General features: G+C 44.0%; 1 protein-coding gene across 6 annotated transcripts in view; it reads left to right on the forward strand.

The window, feature by feature from the left end:
* The window catches only part of ITPR1 (inositol 1,4,5-trisphosphate receptor type 1), a 326972-nt gene that overhangs the window by 16211 nt on the left and 292555 nt on the right, over positions 1 to 18206 (forward strand). For all 6 annotated transcript variants that reach the window (XM_059161557.1, XM_059161558.1, XM_059161559.1 and 3 more), the window contains exons 3-4: positions 6562 to 6669; positions 10857 to 10927. In XM_059161557.1, coding sequence (XP_059017540.1) covers positions 6578 to 6669; positions 10857 to 10927 — 163 coding nt within the window. In that variant the 5' untranslated portion in view covers positions 6562 to 6577. The remainder of the gene's footprint in view (positions 1 to 6561; positions 6670 to 10856; positions 10928 to 18206) is intronic.

The following is an 18206-nucleotide window of genomic DNA, read 5'->3' on the forward strand; positions in this document are numbered from 1 at the left end:
CCTTTTTGGACACACAGGGGCTGGTTAGTGGGGTAGGGGTAGTTTCTGCCAGGGACAGAAGTTATATAATTTTTTTCTGACTTCCAGATTTCTCATAGCAATCTCTCTCTTTTTTTATTATATTATTTTTATTAACATATAATATGTTATTTGCCCCAGGGGTCTCATAGCAATCTCTCGAAAGGGTCTAACAGAGCTCTGTTTTCTATCCTTGCTCCAACAGTATAAACTTGATTTTCATTAGTTTTAGGAAAACAATCACCTAAAAATACTTCACATTCTTTCAGGTAATAGCTAACGCAAATCCCAGGCACTGGGATTCAGTAGGAAAGAAGAATTCTCCTGTCATGTTCTCATGGCCTGATAGTCTAGTGGTGAGGACGAGTTAATAAGCAAACCAGTGAATAAGCAATTTTTGGATAGTGGTAATGGCCTGGGGGAATGAGGGTACCATGTGGAGAAGAGTGTCAGGCAGCAGTTACAGGTTGTCCAAGGCACCTGGCACTTTGGGGGATCTGGAGGAAGTTCATCGTGGCCAGAGTGTAGAAGGCAGAGAGAGAGAGTACAGAGAGATGAGGAGGAGGAGGTAGGCAAGGACCAGATCATGAGGACTCCCAAGGAGATTTTGGAATGTTTTAAGCAGGGGAATGACATGGTCTGATTTATGTGTCTAAAATATCATGCTGGGGGCGGGGGGCGGACAAAAAAAGACCAAGCTGGCTGCGTGTGTAGAATAGATTGAGGGGCAAAGAAAAATTCAAGAGACAATCTTAATGCAGCGCGGTCAAGAAATGATCCTAGCTGGGATTTGGGTGGGGGCAGAAGAGTTCCAAAGAATTGGAGTATTCAAGAGATAGACTAAAACTTAAAATCAGTGAGATTTGATGCTCAGACTTTGTTATTTGCTAAATATTTACCAGCACCTACCACCATGTGCTAGGCATTGGTGATCGGAATAAAATGTTATACAAAACAGATCCCCAGACCAACTGATCTTGGCTTTAACGAGGATAGGGGTTGGGATAGGGAAGAGCATGAGCAAAGGTTCTGTGGCAGGGATAAGGAGAGGGAAGACGGGCAGTGCCGCAGGCTTTGAGGTGGTAAATGACATGGGTAGGCAGAAAGAGAGATGGGGCAGACAGGTGAATTTTTTCTGGTACATTGAGATGCTATTGGTATCCGGTTTTTAGTATATGTGGTGCCGAAGCGAGCACGCTATTGGTATCCGGGAGCTGAATCCCAGAAGTTGTTGGCCATAAGGTACAGATTTAGGAATCATAGAGAAGTCATAGGAGTCAGCAGAGGGGACAGGATGACTAGAGAGGGTGTAGAAAAGGCAATGAACAATATAGATTCTGAGAAAAGAGGTTTCGAGGACCAGTACCTCTGGTTTCTGTTCTTCAAGGATCTCTCTGACTTTGTGTGTTTTTATTTCAACCTTTCTTTTGAGTAGAAGCAAATGTCCCTTTTTGTTCTGCATTGCTCAGGGAGCAGTTTCAGTGGACAGAGAACTGAAGCTGAGCACAAGGGCAGCAAGAGGCTCAGTAAAGCCACTGCACCTTGCAGAGGCAGTAATCTTCCTTCCTCTGCTCGGATCAAGCCACTCTGGGACAATCCCATTTTAAGAGGTGCATCAGTGTGTCAAAGCAGTGGTGGGAGGTGGTGGGGATCCAGTAATAGCCTTCGGACATTGCATGCTTCGTTCCTGCAGGTGCTTAACTGAGTAGTTTCTATGCATGAACTTAGTGAACCTCTTGACAGCCTGGTGAGGGAGCTACTCTTATTATCCCCATTTATGGGTGGGGAAAGGGAGGTTTGGGAAGGTTACAGAATGGGCCTACCGTCCTATAGTGATGAGGTGGCAGAGCCAGAATCCCCACTTCTGCCGGCCCTTGGGTGTGGAATGCTCCTGAGGCCCGGCCATGTCAGGAACCAGGGAGGATGGTGATGCTCTCTGCCAACAGAAGCAAAGTCCTTCGGAGGTCTGAGAGCATTCACATTGTGAGAGGGTTCTGAGCATCATGGGACAGATCAGTAGCAAAAGTTCTGGGAGGGAGTTTCTGTGTGGGGCGGGGTTGGGGTGTTGGGGGGGAGGGGGGAGGGATGTTTTCTAACTGGGCTCTCTGAACTTGAAACCATGGCTTGAACCTTTGAACCCTGGAGTACTGCTGGATATTTAAGCAGAAGCCAGGCCATCCATAGGAGACACAATGGGGGGATTCCATTACTGGGGTGAGAGATGGAATTCCATGTTGTATAGGGGCCTCCAACCTTTGTGATAAGATTTTGTATGTTTGGAAAGCTCAGAGTGCCCTGAGGTTGGAATTTGAGCATAATTCCATATATAGTTGAGATTTTTCTTAATAGGTGAATTAGGGAGAATAATTATTTTAAAGTAAAATATATGGTCACAGATCATCTAGGAGTTCATTTGTTTGGATACTCACCTGACTTTTTGTTTTTAGATTGTATTTATTTATTTGAGAGAGAGCAAGCGGAAGCAGGGCTGAGGGGAAGGGGGAGGGGCAGAGGAGAAGCAGACTCCTGATGATCAAGGAGCCTGATGCAGGGCTCAATCCCAAGACCCTGAGATCATAACCTGAACCAAAGTCAGACACTCATCAACTGAGCCACCCAGGCACTGTCCCCCACCCCAACCTGACTTTAAACAGAGGATCCTTTCTTTTGCTGGGTTTAAATTTTGAAGCCCTAGGATCTTCCTGAATTCCACTTCATCTCATTAAGAAATCTTAAATAGCATTAAGGAGTGAAAGTCTACCAGTCTCTGAACGAAGCACTTTACACGCACTTTCTCATCTGTTCCTTACAACAATCCCCATAGTTCCGTGTTATCCTCATTTTCCAGATGAAACAAAAGCCGAGAAGTTTAAGTGGGCCAGATCGCAGTGTTGAGCTAATCATCGTCATAACTGGCACCCAGAGAGAAGTTGGGATCCCCTGAGCTGGTCCCCTGAGCCTTCTCATGATGTTATGGGACCAGCGCCCAGTTTATTAGCAAAGAGCCCTGGGTGTCGATACAGAGTTTGACATCTCAGGTTTAGGCAGACGGCAGGTTGGCCCTGGCTGTTTCTGTACTGGGCGGGGGCAGGGGGGGGGTTCCTCAGTCATTGTGTGGACAACATGGGAACACCGGGTCCAGCTGTGAGAAGTTGGCCAGCACAAATGGTCCAGGATCCGATAAAGAGACAGGTTCTCCCACCCTGTTCTGAACAACAGGAAGTCTTCTAAAAGATTGCTCCCAGGCCCATCACACACGGGCTGATTTTCCACCTCCTCCCCTCCAGGCTCCAGAGGCCTGTTCCGTTCACTTTCCAGGCCTTTGTTTTTCCTTCCATGATGGCTGGTGATGGCCCCAGGACCTCTCCTCCTTCTGGCCCTTGTCCTCATCCTCTTTTTCCAGTTAACTAATGGTGGGTGAGAGGAGAACTCCAGAGCCTCCAGCCAGACTAGCAGGTTTTCTGCCCAGTCCCTTTCGAGGGGATTTATGTCTTGAGACCCCTGGGAAATAACTGTACTCCCCCCCCCCCTCCCATTTTCAGTTGTTTCTTTAAAATTGGGACCTCTGGCAGATTGCCCATTTAAGGATCATTGACTTTGGAGGATGTTCTGATTGCTTTCTGGAAAAAAATGTAAAATATGGCTAAAGTTTATTATTTAGTTGTCTACTTAATAAACGTGGTCAAAAAGAAGTTAATTTCTTTTTTTTCCGACTTAACCCAGGTGTTATGTGGCCATGGTGGAAAAATTAGGAAACACCAAAGTAGAAAAAGGAGGAAATGGAATTGTGTATAACACAGAAAATCTGGGCTTTGTAATCTTATCACCCAGAAAATAAGGATGGTTGACATTTTAGTCCATGTTCCGAGGGTCATTGTTGATGAGAAGCTCTGCTTAAGAGGCAGGTAGACCTGGGTTACAACCTGCCTTGGGCATCTTCACTTCTGTGTATCTTGGTTTCCCCAATAATTAAATGAGAATAATAGCAGTACCCGTGAGGATTTCGGTAAGAGAACATTTGTAATGTTCCATTCCATGTTACCATTAGAAATGGTAACCCTGCAGGACTGTGCTAGAGAAGCACTGGGTCTAGACATCTGTGTCAGCAATCAGCTGCGGGCACTGAGTTCATCACCCCACCACTGACTTGTGTCTGCTGCTTTCCTGAAGGGCCTGGGATCTTTCAGTCAGGTAACCAGGTAGTGAGGAAAGTTAAAAAGACTAGGGCACACCCCTGTTTCCTGGCCCAGTCTCCACTAGGGCTAAATGGTCCAAAGGACAGAGTTAGTCACTCTAGATGAGGCCCTCCCGATGGAGCACGTACCTGAGCTCCTGTATCTAGCACTCACCTGTGTCCTTCCTGGAGGCCCAAGTGTGAAGACACCAATTTGGTGTGACTCCAAATCCAAACAGAACTTATTTTCCAAAAATCAGTCCCAGAATTATGTTGACTTCCTTAACCTTTATGATAAGTCTTGTAAGTATAAGCATATAAGGGAAATATTAGTGCCTTTAGTGTTTTTCATTTGTGCCATTTTTTTTTTTTTTTTTTTTTTTGGTGTTGTTTAAAACATGGGTTTGCCTTTGGCCATTTAGGAAGAAATGACAAAATGATAGACGATTCTGGAGTGTGGAACTTGGCTGGCAAATTGTCCCTCTGTGCATGATTTGTGTGTCTATAGATGCTCACTGTTTTGTTTGAGAATGTGTTCTCCTGTGCTGTCTTTCTCTAGGTAGAAGTTCAGGTTCAGTGAAATGATCTTTGTCTTGCCAGGTCTGGGTTGTTTGGAGGAATTGGTTTTTTCCTTGTAGATTCTCCCAAGCAGTGAACTGAGGCTCATTTTCAGTTCCTTTTCAGCACCTGGTAAGTAGGAGACATGCTTCCCTAGCTTCCTGATGATCATTGCTGCACAATTTTAATGGAAAGCAAACTTGGTGCCAGAAAGCAATTTCAGGAGAGAACACTTTTCCATGCCGTTAGAACTCTTGTGGCTTTGGAGGTGAATGATTTCTAGGCAGAACTTGAGCAAAGGCATTGGAAAAGATGTTTAAGGGGCTCTGAGTTTGGAGGAGAGATCCTGGGAAGACCTGGTTTATCCTCTGCATCTACATCAGATGCCCAGTGAAGCCATGTGAGTTAGCTGGGGTCCATACCCGTGCACTATCTTCCCCTATAAGTAAGCTTGGTGTTTTTTTTTTTTTTTTAAATGTTTATGTGTGTATGTCTGTCTGTCTGTTTTTGAGAGGAGGAGTGGCTGAGGGGGGAGAGAGAGAATGTTAAGCAGGCTTCAGGCCCAACGCAGAGCCTGATGCAGGGCTCAGTCTTGGACCCTGAGATCACAACCTGAGCCAAAATCAAGTTGGAGGTTTAACTGACTGAGCCACCCAAGCGCCCCTAAGCTTGTTTTTTAAAGGTCAAATTAGTTTAACTATTTTTTTTTTTTAAAGATTTTATTTATTTATTTGACAGAAATCACAAGTAGATGGAGAGGCAGGCAGAGAGAGAGAGAGGAGGAAGCAGGCTCCCTGCCAAGCAGAGAGCCCGATGCGGGACTTGATCCCAGGACCCTGAGATCATGACCCGAGCCGAAGGCAGTGGCTCAACCCACTGAGCCACCCAGGCGCCCCTAGTTTAACTATTTAAAAATTAGTTTTTAACTATATAAATGGACTCCCACTTCTCAATATCAATGGCCTTCAGGAAAGCTATTCCTATGAGTCATGTCAGTATTTTTGTTGATACTTGTGTGGTGTGTGTGTGTGTATGTGTATGTAATGATTTCTGTGCTGTGGAGAGATTTCCTGGAACTTACGAGACCTTTCTAGGACTGCCCCAAACTAGCCACTGGTATTCCTGAAGGGGTTCTCACCCGGCCTAAGCCGCATTATTCTTCCTGCACTGACATGGTTTGGACCAGGTGCTAAGATCCTTTCTCCCCCTGCAAGTGTTTGGGTGAAGGAGAAGAAGGAAAGAAATTGAAACAACATTTGGATGAAGTGGGTACAGTTGTTGAATTTTTAAAAGGCCACTAGAGCTTTGCGGTATTTGTTACTAGGTTTCCTTTTATTAATTTTGTTGCTTTGGTACCTCAGCAGAGGCACTGCCAGACCTAAGTTTCATACCAGGTGTTTCCTTCTGCCTTCACATTGCCTGAGGCAGATTGAGTGCGTTAATGTTTTATAAGTCAGACTTTCCAACTCCTTAATCACTGCAAAGTTGTTGGCTGACTTCCCTGCAGTCTTTAGATTCGCTATTCATTATCGAGGGTCCTCACTTTGCAGAATTGGATTTGGGTGTGGTTGTGTTAGAAACCGGCATTATTGTGGTTGGAATATCCTGAAATAAATGATATATGGAAAAAAATGTTGTTGCATATGTCCTTGCTTGGCTCGTTTGAGTGCCTGCCTGTCACACACTCATTTAAATTTGACTTTTAAGTAGGGCGCTTTGGAAAATTGAGCGAAGCCAACTCTCAGTGACTTTTTCCCCCACTCCGAGCATTTCTTTCCCTCTAATAATGTTGCATATTTTACTTTGTCTAGGCTTTTGGAGAAAGACATGTCTGACAAGATGTCTAGTTTCCTACATATTGGAGACATTTGTTCTCTGTACGCGGAAGGATCGACAAATGGATTTATTAGCACCTTGGGGTAAGAGCTCCTGATTTCTTGTGTGGCAGGATTTCTTTAAGACCTCTTGGGGTGCCTGGGTGGCTCAGTGGGTTAAGGCCTCTGCCTTCGGCTCAGGTTGTGATCCCAGGGTCCTGGGATCAAGCCCTGCGTCGGGCTCTCTGCTCCGCAGGGAGCCTGCTTCCTCCTCTCTCTCTGCTTGTCTCTCTGCCTACTTGTGATCTCTCTGTTCAAAAAAATAAATAAAATCTTAAAAAAAAAAAAAAAGACCTCTTAATGCCGGCTTAAAAATGGATTTTTCTAAGATAAGAATGTTACCATTTGATGAGGCTTTTCCAGGGGCAGTTGGAATCGTGATACCAAATCTCATGTTAGCCAAGTTTACCTCTGACACAAAAATACTGTTTTTTTGGAAGTCCTGGAAGAGTAAAATCTCATTAACTAGGACCCTTGTAATTCAGAATTTATTATAATTTCCTATTCCTTATAAGGGGGGAGAGTACATAGTCTATGGGATAAAATTTTAGCATTATTTTTTACAGACCCCAAAGAAGTGCTTTTTGACTTTCATAAAAGCTCTTAATTTCATATGCTGACTTGTTTGTCATTTAAGGAAAGACCAGAACTTCTCAGATGCTTCTCTCTCTTCTTTGAAGCAGAACCTTGCCGATTTTAAATTGCAACGTGCATTTGAAAGTTACATATTACACAAAGTTCTGTAAATCAGATTTTTTTGTTCTTTTGTGCTGTCATCAATTTTTACCCAACTTTTAAGAGAGTAAGTACATTGCCCAATGTCTTTATTTGATTATCTTCTCCCTTCTCCTTCTCTCATTGTCCAGAAGAGGAAAGGAGAAGTGAAATAGCCCCAAACACAGAAAAAAGCAGAATGGAGAATCAAGATGGTTAACTCCAGAAGGCGTAGGAATGGTCTAGATTGTCTTTGTGTAGAAAGGAGGAGTTAGGCCCCGAGGTGGAATTATTGGATTTGGCAGGAGCTGATCTTGAATTGCGGAGAGGAAAGCCAACAGCTTCCCTAAGAACCTAATTCTTAGAGCAGCCAGAGACTTTCTTTTAATCAAAGCTATTATTTAAAGCATGCTTGGTCTCTGGTATTTGTGCAGAATGAGTATTCTTGGGCTCTCATTCAGGTCACTCCAGCTGCAAGGAGCACATTATTTCACATATAGAAGTATAGTTTAATTAAACTTCATTGCATAAAAATTTTGTTTTCAAAAGTCATCTGATAAAAAGCAGTCATCTGTGACTCTGATCCCTAAATCCAGTGACTGTTTCTCAGTCATTATCTTTTTTTTTTTTTTTAAACCTGTCTACACTAAAGACCCACTCTTCATAATTCATCTTCCGTGGGTTTTGGCAAAGAGGCCTTTTGCTGTCCGTGCCTCTCTGATTGTCCCTTTTTTTCTTCTTGGCTGATTCCTTCCTTTTCCTTTACCTCCTGTTGGAATCCTCCATCCTCTTGCTTTTCAGCAGGTAAAGCGATGGTAATAAATAGCAGAGGTCGCCACTTCTGTGAGTCCTGTGAATGTGTACAACACTGTGTTAAGGACTGTCCACACATAATGCCTTGAATTCCCAAACACATCTGCATAGCAAGTACCATCATTTTTGGTCTTCATGAAGGCAAAGCCTCTGAGCTTCAGAGAGGTGAGGCCACCTGCCCCAGATTCCACAGCTGTGGGTACTCCAGACTCCAGAACCAGTGCTCCTAACAGCTGCCCTTGGCAGGGTCGACTTTCCATTCCCCACCTTTTCTGACCATCCATCTCTGGCAGAATTGGCTCACCAGCCTCCTCAGTGCCCACAGCTCTTACTTGGCTGCCTTGTGAAACCTCAACCCCACCTTATGCCTCATCTTTTCTCTGGGGCCCTGATTTCTTGTCATAGTGCCATTGCCCCTGCAGTGCTTACAGCACTGAGCCCACTTGTGGCAGCCCCTGAAATCTTTCATGCTGCCTTGCTTTTTGTCTTCTTCCATAGCATCCATTCTTAGAATCCCTATCAGGTGCAAAATCTTTGCTTTATAAGAGTTTTCCTCAAGTATTATAACAAATTATTATTGTTATTTTTTAAAACAAATTATTGATAGGGTCCCCACCCCTGCCCCCACTTTCTCCTTAATGTGCAGATGGTCAGTTTTGAATTTTGGGCTCGAATACTCCGAGGAATATTCCCTTGGTTCAAAATGGACTTGGAAACTGAAGTTTAGCTTCTTTTTCCTTTTAATATTTTTGACATTTCTGGAGCACCCATTGTGAATGACAGCGAGTGACCACCCTGTTTTTGTGGAACTTGGCATCTAGCTCCCTAGCCACATTCCGTTTATATAGATGGCGGTTACCTCCCCAGTAGCTTTATTGACTCCCTGAGCTTCAGAGCTTGAGCCGGACTTGGAGAGCCCGTGTGCATGCACATGTGTATCAGAGGCATGCTTCTGAATCACTGGGGAAACATGTTAAAAATCAAAGATCTTAGACCCCATCCTGAACACAGCTTTGAGAGGCCTGGGGATGAGGGGGACCTGGTATCAGGAAGTCTGAGGAACATCACCTTACATGAGACTCCTTGAGACTAACTCTATAATTTTACAGATACAGGAACCGAGACCAGGAGGGATGAAATGACGAAATCGTCGTCAAGCTGCTCAGAGGCGGCAACATACCATCTACAGTCATTTGTCTTTTGGGCTAGGCTGGGGCCCTTTCTCTTACCCCTCGACCTAGAGAACTTGCTAAGTACTTAATTCAGCACTGTATTGGATTCCAAGGCACTCCCCCACTTCACATACTATGATAGCTCTGGTGGCATTACTATATTTACATTCTCAAGGGCTTCAAGTGGGAGTTTTCTGTATGCACATTCTGTTCTTGACTTTTTGCATAAAAACTTGAGCCATTGACCACATTCTTCCCCTTCTTGAGGGAGAGAGATCTTGCGTCTTATACCCAAAGGCCGCAAGGTGCTGGTGGGTTACTCTGGCCACTTTGATTCACACCAAACACAAACATATAACTGAGCACCTCGCCTGGGCAGGAAAATGTACGAACGGTGGGCATCTTTTGGGCCACAAAGCAGGCAGCTCTGTGCCCCTGGGAAGCTCTTAGCTTACTGCACCATTTGTGCTTCTCCAATGAGGTGAGGGAGACAGGAGGAGAGGCAGGGAATGCCGGCTCAGAGGTAGCGCCTTCATGGAGAAGATGGGGGCTCTGAATCAGTCTGGGAAGACAGGCCAGACTTTTAGGAGGTGAAACAGAATTTTGGAGAAAGTTGTGATAAGAGTAAAGGCAAACTATTTAATGGTGTCTTGCCTTTGGAATAAAGAGCAACACAGACTAATGGAGGAAACCCTGGAAAACTGAAGTGTATGAGCTGGCAGCAAGTTTCTGTGGTCACTTGGCAAATGACCAATACCAGTTTTAGGAACTTGGATAAGTCATTTAAACTTCTCAGCCTCAATTTCCTCATCTGTTCAAAAAAATACATTATTTTAAATCTGTCCTAAAAGAATTGTACACGTCACTTTGGTCAGTCTGAACTTATAAATAGTGGGTCTGTATATAAATTGGGGCTGGTCATTTATTTATAACTTTTTGCACTTTCCCTACCTCCATGTCGATTTCCAGTAGTTCCATATGACTCTCTCTTGCCAGTGGCTTCTCAGATGGCCTCAGGCACTGTTAGTTCCCGGCTGTATTTTGTTATTCTTTCTCTTATAGCCCCTAGGTTATACTCTCTTTTTTAGTTTGCTTTTGTGGCTCTTGAACTAGCCTTGAGCTCCCTCGGGGCAGGGCCTAGTTCATATTCATCCTCACGTCACAGGGCCCGGCACTCTGCCTGGCACGAATGGACCCTTCAGCTACCATAAGCTGAATGCCCTCACCCCTTGCTACGCCTCCTGACTTCAGCATTTTTGCATGTTTTGCTCAAATCCATCATGGATGTGGTTAAGGGAAAAGAGCCACAGAAAACAGTAGGTTAATGTGTGCATTGCAGGAGCAGAACCTGGGCTTTTGGGTTAGGTGTAGTTCCCTGTATGGGAAGCCTCTAGTGTAAACAGCCTCCTGGCAGGGGAACGTGGCCATCCAAGTTTTGTATAGGAACAGCACTGGATATTCAATTTTTGCATCATGCTTAGGTTTTGTTTTCTTAGACTTGGCTTGATAGAGCATTTTTCCTTGTCTTCACAGTCTGGTTGACGATCGTTGTGTGGTTCAGCCAGAAGCTGGGGACCTTAACAATCCACCCAAGAAATTCAGAGGTAAGTTGATGTCCTTCTTGGAGTAGGTACCTCCCTCATTTGGAAATTCATCAAGTGTATTGCTGTGTATGTGTGTGTGTATGCGCGTGCACACGTGCTCACACATGTGTGTATTTGATAAGCAATTGTAGGCTTATTTACTTACATTTTTTTACAGTATGATTTCAAGTCCAAGCTTTGTGACCTTTTGAAAATGTGTAAATAAGCTCAGCATCAAGATTGGAATGGGCTTTCATTAGAGCCTTCATTTGGATATTACATACGTGTTGATCAGTGAAAATTCAGCCTAAACCCTTACATTTGTGCACCTTTGTCCCTAAACAAACAGGATTTATGGATCTCATCACAAGGAACGTGTTACTGCATCCAGTCTCACTGTGCCTTTGGGGGCTCTGGTATTCTTAGATGCTTCCACCTGGAAGGAGAAGATGTCTGTTATTGCACTTAGTTTTTGTTAAAAGACCTAGGCAGGACACACTTCCTACCAGTAGCTTCCCACTACTGGTTTTCTTTCTAGGCCTCTTATATTTGGTATCTTCCTCTGAAGGTAGCTTAGTTTATTCCAGAAGGTGCTTAAAATATAGTTGAGAGGTTAAGAGGATAAATGTTTTGTTTTTCTTAGCTTTTGTGGTTTGTAGTTCTCAACTCCAGCTGCATAGTAGAATTATCTGAGGGAAGATTAAAAATTAAACAGATATTCAGGGCCCCACTCCAGACCAATCAAATGAATCTCTCGAGGTTGGGACCTGGGCACTGGCATTTTTTTTAAGCTTCCCAAGTAATTTTTTTTTTTTTTTTAAATATTGAGTTGGGGTTGAGAACCCATTGAGTTAGGATTTGACTCATGGCCTCAGTCCCAGAGGACTCACACCTTGCCATTTTTCGGTTACATCATTTGAGTGATAAGTTCTTATTGTTAATTGATGTGGAAACCGTTTGACTTTTCTGATAAAAGCTAAAGGAATTAGAATAAAATAGAAGGCAGACATTCAGATGGAGAGAAGCCATTTAGAAGATGTTTGGTGTTGGATTGCATCCAGTTGGCATGAGACTATCAAGAGAATATTTTCACCTGGGAGGTGGTGAGGGGGACCTTCGAAAAAGAGAATTGTTGCCATAAGCCCTGTGTGACAGGATCCTGAGCAGCTGTGGCCCCTGAAGCCTTTTCTTTCCAATCCTTCCTTCATGGCTTTTTCCAAAACAGAATCCCAAATGCAGCAGAAATAAAAGATTTGATCTAATAACTTTAATCTAGGCAGTGACTTACAGAATTAATTCTCTCTGCTGAATAATAAAATATGCCTCAGTTTATCTTCTAACAGGGCCAAGATCAGTAGACTCTGTGCCAGGTGCTGTGCTAAGCGTTCTGCATACATTTTAGCACATGGGTTTCTATGTCCACCTTGGGAGGGGATTGAGGTCCTCAAAGTCTGTGGTTAAGTGTCTTGCCTGAGGTCACACAGCTGGTGATGGATGGAGTAGGAGTGGTAGGTCTAGACTTTGGCTAAAATCACCTTGGGGACTTGGAAAAATACTGATGTTGAAGTTCCACCCTTGAGGATGGTCATTTAATTTAGGATTGATAGTTTCCTTTTTTCTTATTCTTATTCTAAAAGCTTCCCAGGTGATTCGCCTATATAGCCAAGATCAAGCACCCCTGCTAATAGAGCCTGGCTTGTTAGCTCCTGGCTTTATTACTTAGGGGTGAGCTGGGTGGGGTGTGGGTTTTGCAACTGGGGCCAAGTGGAAGGTACTCATTGCTTGGGTCCAGTGTGAGCACTCACTCCATCCTGCGCATAGGCCCGCTAGTTGAGAAAGGAACCTGGGAAAGGTGTTCATGCCCTGTACAAAGTGAACTGGTGGCTATTTGAATTTGCATTTAGAATGTTGAAATAAATGGGACCATAGCCAGGGCAAGTCAGAGTAGACGTACATGTTTTACTTGTACTAGGGTCAAAGTGTCTGGTGCTTCGATAGATATCTGTTGACCGACTGAAGGGACTGTTTTCAGATAAAAGTGACAGTCTGATAGAGGCTGATTGGAAAGAACCAAACTTTGTTTATGGCCCGGCCTGGTTCTACAGGTGGTCACATGACTGTGTCCTGATCTATGTTGACTGCTTGTCCTCATAAATAAAGATTTCTAGGTTGTGAGGTGCTTTGCACTTGTGGAAAAATCTGGTTCCAAACAAACTCTGCTGCAGGCTTTGCAAATGTAGGTCAGGACTGCCTGGGTTCCTTGTGCTGCACCTGAGGCTCTCGGCTGGCAAGTGAGGGGCCCAGGCAGAGGGTCACAAAGATCTCTCCCTTGGAATCGGGGCAGCAAGGATTTAAACACTTTCCTAAGCAGCCCTTCAGTTCTAATGTAGCATTCCTTGAAAAAAAGAAAAAAAAAATTTTTTTTTTCTAATGTGAAGAAACTGATTTCTCTTTTGGAAGAGATTATTGCCTTTCCAAATATAAGTGATTTTTGAAGTTGAAGTAATTTTGATGTTTAGAAATTGTGCATAGGGCAGTTGGACAATTTGGAGGCATTTCTAGTCCATTTTCTTGCCGTGCCGTTACACCCTAGAGTTTAACAAACACATATGGAAAAGTGAGATTCTGGCAAGCGGCCGGCTAGGATGATGGATTCTTTATCTGAGCAATCAGCAGAGCTACATTTAGTCATTTGGGTTTGTTGTTGCTTCCATTGTTTCCTTGCCAACTTATTTCCTATATTGAGAACCATCATAACCTGATCTTAAGTAAATGGAAACCAAAGGCCTATTTATGTAATGGTCCCTGTGGCTTCTGACTTGGTGTTTTTTATTTTGTGAGCTCCTCTTGAAAACTGCCACTCTCGTGGTTAATAGCATAGGCCCTGGGACTGGGCTTTCTGGGTTCAAATCCAAGTTCTTAGCTGTGTGACCTTGGACAAATTGCTTAACCTCTGTGAAGCTTGGTTTTCTCCTCTGTAAAATGGGAAATGATGTTAGTCGCTACCTCATAAGGTTCCTGGGAAGATGAAATGTGTGTTTCAAATTCAGTACTGAGGGAGCCTGGCCTTTGGTTCAGGACTCAGTAAGCCTTAGTCCTGTCTTTTCATTGCCAGTACTTAGCACAGAGGCTCGTACTCATAAAGGGTGGCAGAAGGGAATTCTGTACACGAATCCTTTAGTGATATGAGAGTATTGTTTTTTATTTTTGTGTTTAATGCTTTTGTGGGTAGGGGTGTGCATAGAGACCCAAAGGCCTAGATTTGAGTCCTGGCGTTCCCATGTACAGGCTAAGTGGCTTTGATAGATTAATTTTTCTGAGCTTGCTTCCTCACCCATAAAATGGGGGGGGGGGGACAATTCCTTCCTTGTAAATACCTTATTTGTAAAGGTAATAGAATCGAAGATAATATGGCTAAAGAGCCAAATAGAGTATGTAGTTGGTACACAAGACCTGATCAGTGACTGGTAGCTGTTATTTTCCCCAGTAGCTGCAAAAGAGTAAAAATCTTGAACACACTTGCTTTTTTCTGATGGGTAAAAGTTAATTGCCAAGTGAATTGGGGTTTTTTTGGTGATTCCCTTGAATGTATCTTCTGCCCCGGACTTCATCATAGGAAGGAGAGATTGGGTGAACGTCTGGTTCACTTAAGCCAAGTCTCCTTCATTGTCCTCATGAATTTTGGACAGTGGCCCCTGGGCTCTAGGTGACGATAAGAGCAGCGACGTAGTCTAGCTCAGTCGCCTTTAGTCCTTTAGCTAATGTGGTACCCTTTGGAAGCATCAGTGTCCATGGCAGGTAAGTCACAATCTCTCTTCTCCCTGATTTGTGCTGGCTTTGCTCATAATCTTGAAAGAAGAAGGAAGACAGACAGATTGAAACCGGCAATAGAAACTTTGTGGTTACGGAATTCCTTCTTTAGAGGATGTTTTCCCCTTCCATCCCCACCCGTCTCTTCCCCCTACTAAATATAACAGCATCTTCTATAAAGAAAAGAAGGAAATTAACTACCAGTCTTGTTTTGATCCCAGAAACTTTGCTGTTTTAAATGCTACTTCTAGGAGTGTTGGAGGAGAAACAAGGCCTGGGGCTTTTGGGAATTAAGATCGGCATTAGTGTTGAACATGCCATTTGTTGTGTAATCTGCTTTTTCAGACTGGGGCAACGGTCAAGTTCTTACCCTCAAAACTTCATCTTCTCCATTCAGTTCAAGAGGCCAATTCTTGGCCCCAGGTTTTCTGTTTGGTTGGTTTTTTTTTTTTTTTTTTTTATCTTAGATGCTACCATATCAATGTGAGTGAAGAGTGAGAAGTTTTTAACTTTGCAGGAACCCCTTAGTTTCAGAAGAAAAGTTGTTTGCAAGGAAACTCGCTTAACACAGGGAGAAGTTTGGGCAGGGAAAGGTGAGGACAAAGGAGGCATTCTGAAATCATTCTGTGGTTTATATGAATTGGGGCAGAGGTCAGAGATCAGGCTGAGAGTGTGGATGTTCTAGGTATTTTCCTTGTCCCATGTTTCTTTCTTCCCCCAATCAAGTTGCTTTCAAGGAAAATAACCCACTCAGCTAAAGTGTCATGAAAATGGGTGTTAAGCTCAGGGGACATTGAAGCCCTACTATGTCCCAGCTGCTGGCCTTGCTGAGGAGAGGGGACAAGATGAGTTACACAGTCCCCCTTGCTTTCAGGAGTCTTGGGGTTTTATGGAGAAACAGAGCCACATTATAGAGAATAGGAGCCAACACGAATAGATCATCTGCTTTGTGCTGAGCACTTCCCACGGATTATCTCATAATCCATATAACTGCCCATGAGGTGAGCTAAGGATGTTCCCATGATGCAGTTGAGGAAAAGGGTGCTCTTAGAAATGGAGCGACTTCCCCATAGTCTGTTGACTGTCACTTACAAGGATTATCATTCATTCCACAAACATTATCAGACACCTCCTGTGTGCCAGCTGTTTAGAGTCCCAGGAGGAAAGGCGCATTCTCAGGTCACTGCCAATGCACAGTTGACATCTTTGAGGAAGTTGTCTAGAGTTGTCTAGGAAGTTGTTGTTCACACTGCAGCTGTTTATATGCAAGCAGAGGCAAAGCACATGAAATGTCTTCTACAAAGTGTAAAAAATTGCCCCTCTGGTCTGTCATTTGCTGGGGCGCAGTACATGGTGATACTTCTCATGTGTGTTCGTTCTCTCATTCAGCTTGGCAGCACCTCCTCAGCCCAGGATGCCTGGTGCCTTTTGGCTGATATTGGTTGAGCATGTGGCCCAGTGTCTTATGACCTGTGAGTGTTAGAGGGAGGCCAGGGAGCAGTGCTCTTACTCTTCTGTGCCCTCTGGCCCCTTTTCCATTCAGCACAAGGGTCTCTTGAGGCTGGGACCCCTATTACCTCCAGTCTCTAAATGAAAGTGGGCCAAGTTAACTGCTTTTCTTCTGCTGTCTGCTGAAGCTCTTAACTTGGATTTAGGACCATGTAAATGCGGAAGAAAGCCAAACGGGAAGGCGAAAGCCCTGGATCCTTTCAACTACCCCCAAGATGGTCTGTGGGCTACGCAGCGTGTTACCTACAACTTGAGTCCTCTTTGTAGTGGGCGTGAAGGTCTGGACCAGTATAACCGTGTATAACCAGTATAACCATGTCTCTGGGTATCTCCAAGTTGACAACTCCTGATTGCTCAGCAGGTGTCTTGCTTAGAACAATGCCAGCCCGGAGTCACAGTCTCAGGGTGATACTGGGAAGAAGCAGCATATGTTGCTTGGCTACGACAAATTTGGACCTAAAGCTCTTGTGTCCTTGTCACTTTTACTGCGATTTTCCTCTGTCCCAGAGTTCTTGCACTACATTGGCCCACCTATTAGGGGTCTTGTGGACTTACTTAGGTGTCTTGGTTGCTAAAAAGAGGTTTCACATCCCAGGCAAGCTCTTGCATACCCCAGCAGCTTCTAAAGGAGTCTTAAATAAGAGTGGTATTTTTCATGGTTGGGGGGATAAGAAGTATTTGAGTACCTACAGCTTACTTACCCGATCATTGGCTTGCTTGTGTTGAGGTTGAAGTAGGCAGTGGTTCTTAGCCCATGTGGGAGAACTGCTAAGGCTGGAGTGAGGAGCAACACCTGATCCGAGAGCCAATGTCCAGCCCAGTGTCACCTGCCAACTGCTACGATACCTTAGGGTATCATAGTTTTCCCTACCTGTTAAGTAAAATGTAGACAAAGTAACTTCCTAGACCCCTTCCAGCTTGAAGCTTTGTGACCAGTGCTAGAAACAGGCCAGTTAACATTTCACAAGAGAACATTAATGTTCAGGAGTCTCGTGCTGTCCAGATGTAGGTTTTTGGTTTTTTTTTTTTTTTAAGCTTTTATTTATATATTTGACAGAGATCTCAAGTAGGCAGAGAGGCAGGCAGAGAGAGAGGAAGGGAAACAGGCTCCCTGCTGAGCAGAGAGCCCCATGCAGGGCTTGATCCCAGGACCCTGAGATCATGACCTGAGCCGAAGGCAGAGGCTTTAGCCCACTGAGCCAGGTGCCCCCAGATGTAGGTTTTTATTTCTTCAGGATTGCAGATCTTCTTGGTCAAGGTAAGACAAACGTATGGAAACAGCTAGGCCTTACTCTGAGGCCAGATGGGGACATAGCCAGGTCTTGGGTGGCAAAAGTCTCTGGCCTAAGGTGACCAAACAAACTCAATGGTTTAGCTTTCTTTCAAATCACCCTCCTTTGGGTGATGGTCTTAATTGTTGCTAGGCAACAGTCTTTTATTTTATTTTATTTTTCCTTTTGGCAAAGCATTGAAGGGATGAACCCGTATCTTAGTTTTAAATACCCGCATGCAAAGGGGAGGGCCTAACTTAAAATTTGTTTGTTCTTTTGATTCCAATCCATGACAGGCCTCTCACAGTGGGGGTAAAGGACTTAGTTTCTGCCTGTCTTGTTAAATAAGGCAGAAAAATCTGTTTTAGGTGCTTGTTAAGGATACACTTTGAAGCACATTAAAGGTTTTATGTGTGGTTGTGCGTGCGTGCGGCTGCTTTGGAGAAAGCCTCTTTTAACTTTGTGTTCGCAAAATCAATTCAAATTTAATAAAAAGATTAGTAGGTTTTTTTATAATCATCATTTCAGACTTACCAGCTTATCTCAATCTTGCACCAACAGACTCCCATTTAAAGGGAACAACACTGTAATTTAAATCCATTCCCCAGGCAACATAGAATGCTCACCGTGGGTCGCACATTCACTGGGTTCATGCCTGCTGCTTGATTACTCTGGGGTCCCACACATTGCCGCATGTGGCCCTCACTGGA

This window comes from Mustela lutreola, chromosome 2, assembly GCF_030435805.1.
Source record: "Mustela lutreola isolate mMusLut2 chromosome 2, mMusLut2.pri, whole genome shotgun sequence".
Classification (NCBI taxonomy): Eukaryota; Metazoa; Chordata; class Mammalia; order Carnivora; family Mustelidae; genus Mustela; species Mustela lutreola.